This window comes from Colobus angolensis, unplaced genomic scaffold (genome assembly GCF_000951035.1).
Source record: "Colobus angolensis palliatus isolate OR3802 unplaced genomic scaffold, Cang.pa_1.0 Scaffold214, whole genome shotgun sequence".
Taxonomy (NCBI): domain Eukaryota; kingdom Metazoa; phylum Chordata; class Mammalia; order Primates; family Cercopithecidae; genus Colobus; species Colobus angolensis.
In genome coordinates this window covers 1,346,968-1,349,266 of record NW_012115311.1, presented here as the reverse complement: position 1 = coordinate 1,349,266, position 2,299 = coordinate 1,346,968, and the positions used below count along the sequence as shown (strand labels likewise).

The 2,299-nt window shown below is 40.1% G+C and overlaps 1 protein-coding gene across 1 annotated transcript in view; it reads right to left on the bottom strand.

Moving 5' to 3' along the window:
- Positions 1-681: 681 nt before the first annotated feature.
- The window catches only part of MRPS31 (mitochondrial ribosomal protein S31), a 36,247-nt gene continuing 34,629 nt past the window's right edge, over positions 682-2,299 (bottom strand). The window contains 2 exon segments of the mRNA XM_011942975.1: positions 682-923; positions 925-980. Of these exon segments, the coding sequence (XP_011798365.1) occupies positions 876-923; positions 925-980 (104 nt within the window). The 3' untranslated portion in view covers positions 682-875.

The window sequence follows — 2,299 nt, the reverse complement described above, 5'->3', positions numbered from 1 at the left end:
ACTACAGGTACATGCTACCACGCCTGGCTAATTTTTAAATTTTTTGTAGAGACGGGGTCTCCTCTCCCTATGTTGCCCAGGCTGGTCTCAAATTCATGGGTTTAAGTGATCTTCCTGCCTCAGCCTCTCAAAGTGCTGGGATTATACGCATGAGCCACTGTGCCCGGCCCTCAATCCTTTGAATTATATGAAAGTTGAGTCACACTGCTCAGCAGCATAATGGAAAAGAAATAATTCTAACTTTGGCATGAAGACCTAAAGTACTAGAATGGATTAGAATAAGCCCTTTATTTCTACAAGATTAATTTCTCTATAGTGACCCAGACTTAGGTGAGGGTAGTTAATTTAGTGTAAAATATAAGTATGTACAAATGTAAACAAATAAAAATATGTACATACATATCTGTCTATAAATCATCTCAACTGTTATAACATAGTACTGTGATACCATCCAGTAATTCTATTGTATTTCAAAGAAGTACAGTCACTGAGTGAAAAGAAAAAGGTCAGGAGTTGTCGTCTTAAATGCACTGCTAATTCTCAGATATTCTTTTGAACCTATGAATACTGATGATTTTTCTCCATGCAAGAATATTTTTCGGTTACCAACATATTTTTTAAAACAATGTAACATTTATACCAGCCAAATCAAATGTAATAATCAACATAACATATACAAACTCTAGTAAAATTATTTTATTTAGTTGTAATATCCATCTCTAATTGTTTGAAATAAAAATTTCCATGGTCTTAATTGAACTGTATGTTACTTTCTTTTAGAATGTCCTTTTTTTCATTAAAGTAATTTCTAAACCACTCTATGTGCTCAACCTTCTGTTTAACACTAAGATACGGATTTTTGGAAAGGCCACAAGTCACCAGCTCCATGAAGTGGCGAATTGGTCCTTGTTTTGGAAAGCTCTCCAGGTGTTTCTCCAGAAATATATGTTCATGAAATTCTGAACCATCATCATCAAAACCTAGGAAATGAGACAAAATACATTACATTATAATTTTAAATATAAAACCTACATCATAAAAATAATATTGAGGTAATATAATATTACGGTTTAAGGCATGAACTTTGGAGTTACAACCTAGGTTGTATTTCTTTTTGAGTTGGAGTCTTGCTCTGTTGCCCCAGATGAAGTGGAGTGGCATGATCTCAGCTCACTGCAACCTCTGCCTTCTGAGTTTCATATGATTCTCCTGCCTCAGCCTCCCGAGTAGCTGGGACTACGAGCACGTACCACCACGCCCAGCTAATTTTTAAATTTTTAGTAGAGATGGTGTTTCGCCATGTTGGCCAGGCTGGTCTCAAACTCCTGACCTCAAGTTATCTGCCCGCCTTGGCCTCTCAAAGTGCTGGGATTACAGGCATGAGCCACAGCGCCTGGCCTGGAGTTAGACCTAGCTTTGCCCACCAATTTAACAATAGCGACTTTGGACCAACTAATTAACTTCTCTGAGCAGCAGATTCCTCAGGCACAATACTGAGAATGAAAACAGTGCCTTGCTGGCATTTTTGTAAAGATCAAATAGACACAAACTATATATAAAGTTCATTTACAATGCCTAGCATGCCATAAATGTTAAAAATGTGGTGGCAAGACCAGGTGTGGCGGCTCACACCTATAATCCCAGCACTTCAGAAGGCCAAGGCAGGTGGCTCACTCGAGGTCAGGAGTTCAAGACAAGCCTGGCCAACATGGTGAAACCCTGTCTCCACTAAAAACACCAAAAAAATCAGCCAGGCGTGATGGCATGTGCCTGCAATCCCAACTACTTGGGGGACTGAGGTATGAGAATTGTTTGAACCTGAGAGGCAAAGGTTGTAGGGAGCCAAGATTGAGCCAATATATTCCAGCCTGAACAACAGAGTAACACTCTGTCTCAAAAAATAAATGAATAAATAAATAAAAATAAATAGGATAGCAATTATTTCTAATGATTATTTTTTTCTTTTGAGATGGAGCTTCGCTCTTGTCGCCCAGGCTGGAGTGCAGTGGCACAATCTTGGCTGCCTGCAACCTCCACCTCCCAGGTTCAAGTGATCCTCTTGCCTCGGCCTCCCCAGTAGCTGTGATTACAGGTGCCTGCCACCATGCCCAGCTGATTTTTGTATTTTTAGTAGAGACAGGGTTTCACCATATTGGTCAGGCTGGCTTGAACTCCTGACCTCAGGTTATCCACCTGCCTCGGCCTCCCAAAGTGCAGGGATCACAGGTGTGAGCCTCTGCACCCGGTCGCTAAAGAATATTTTCATAAACAATGGCAACCATCAAGAACACTTTAAAAA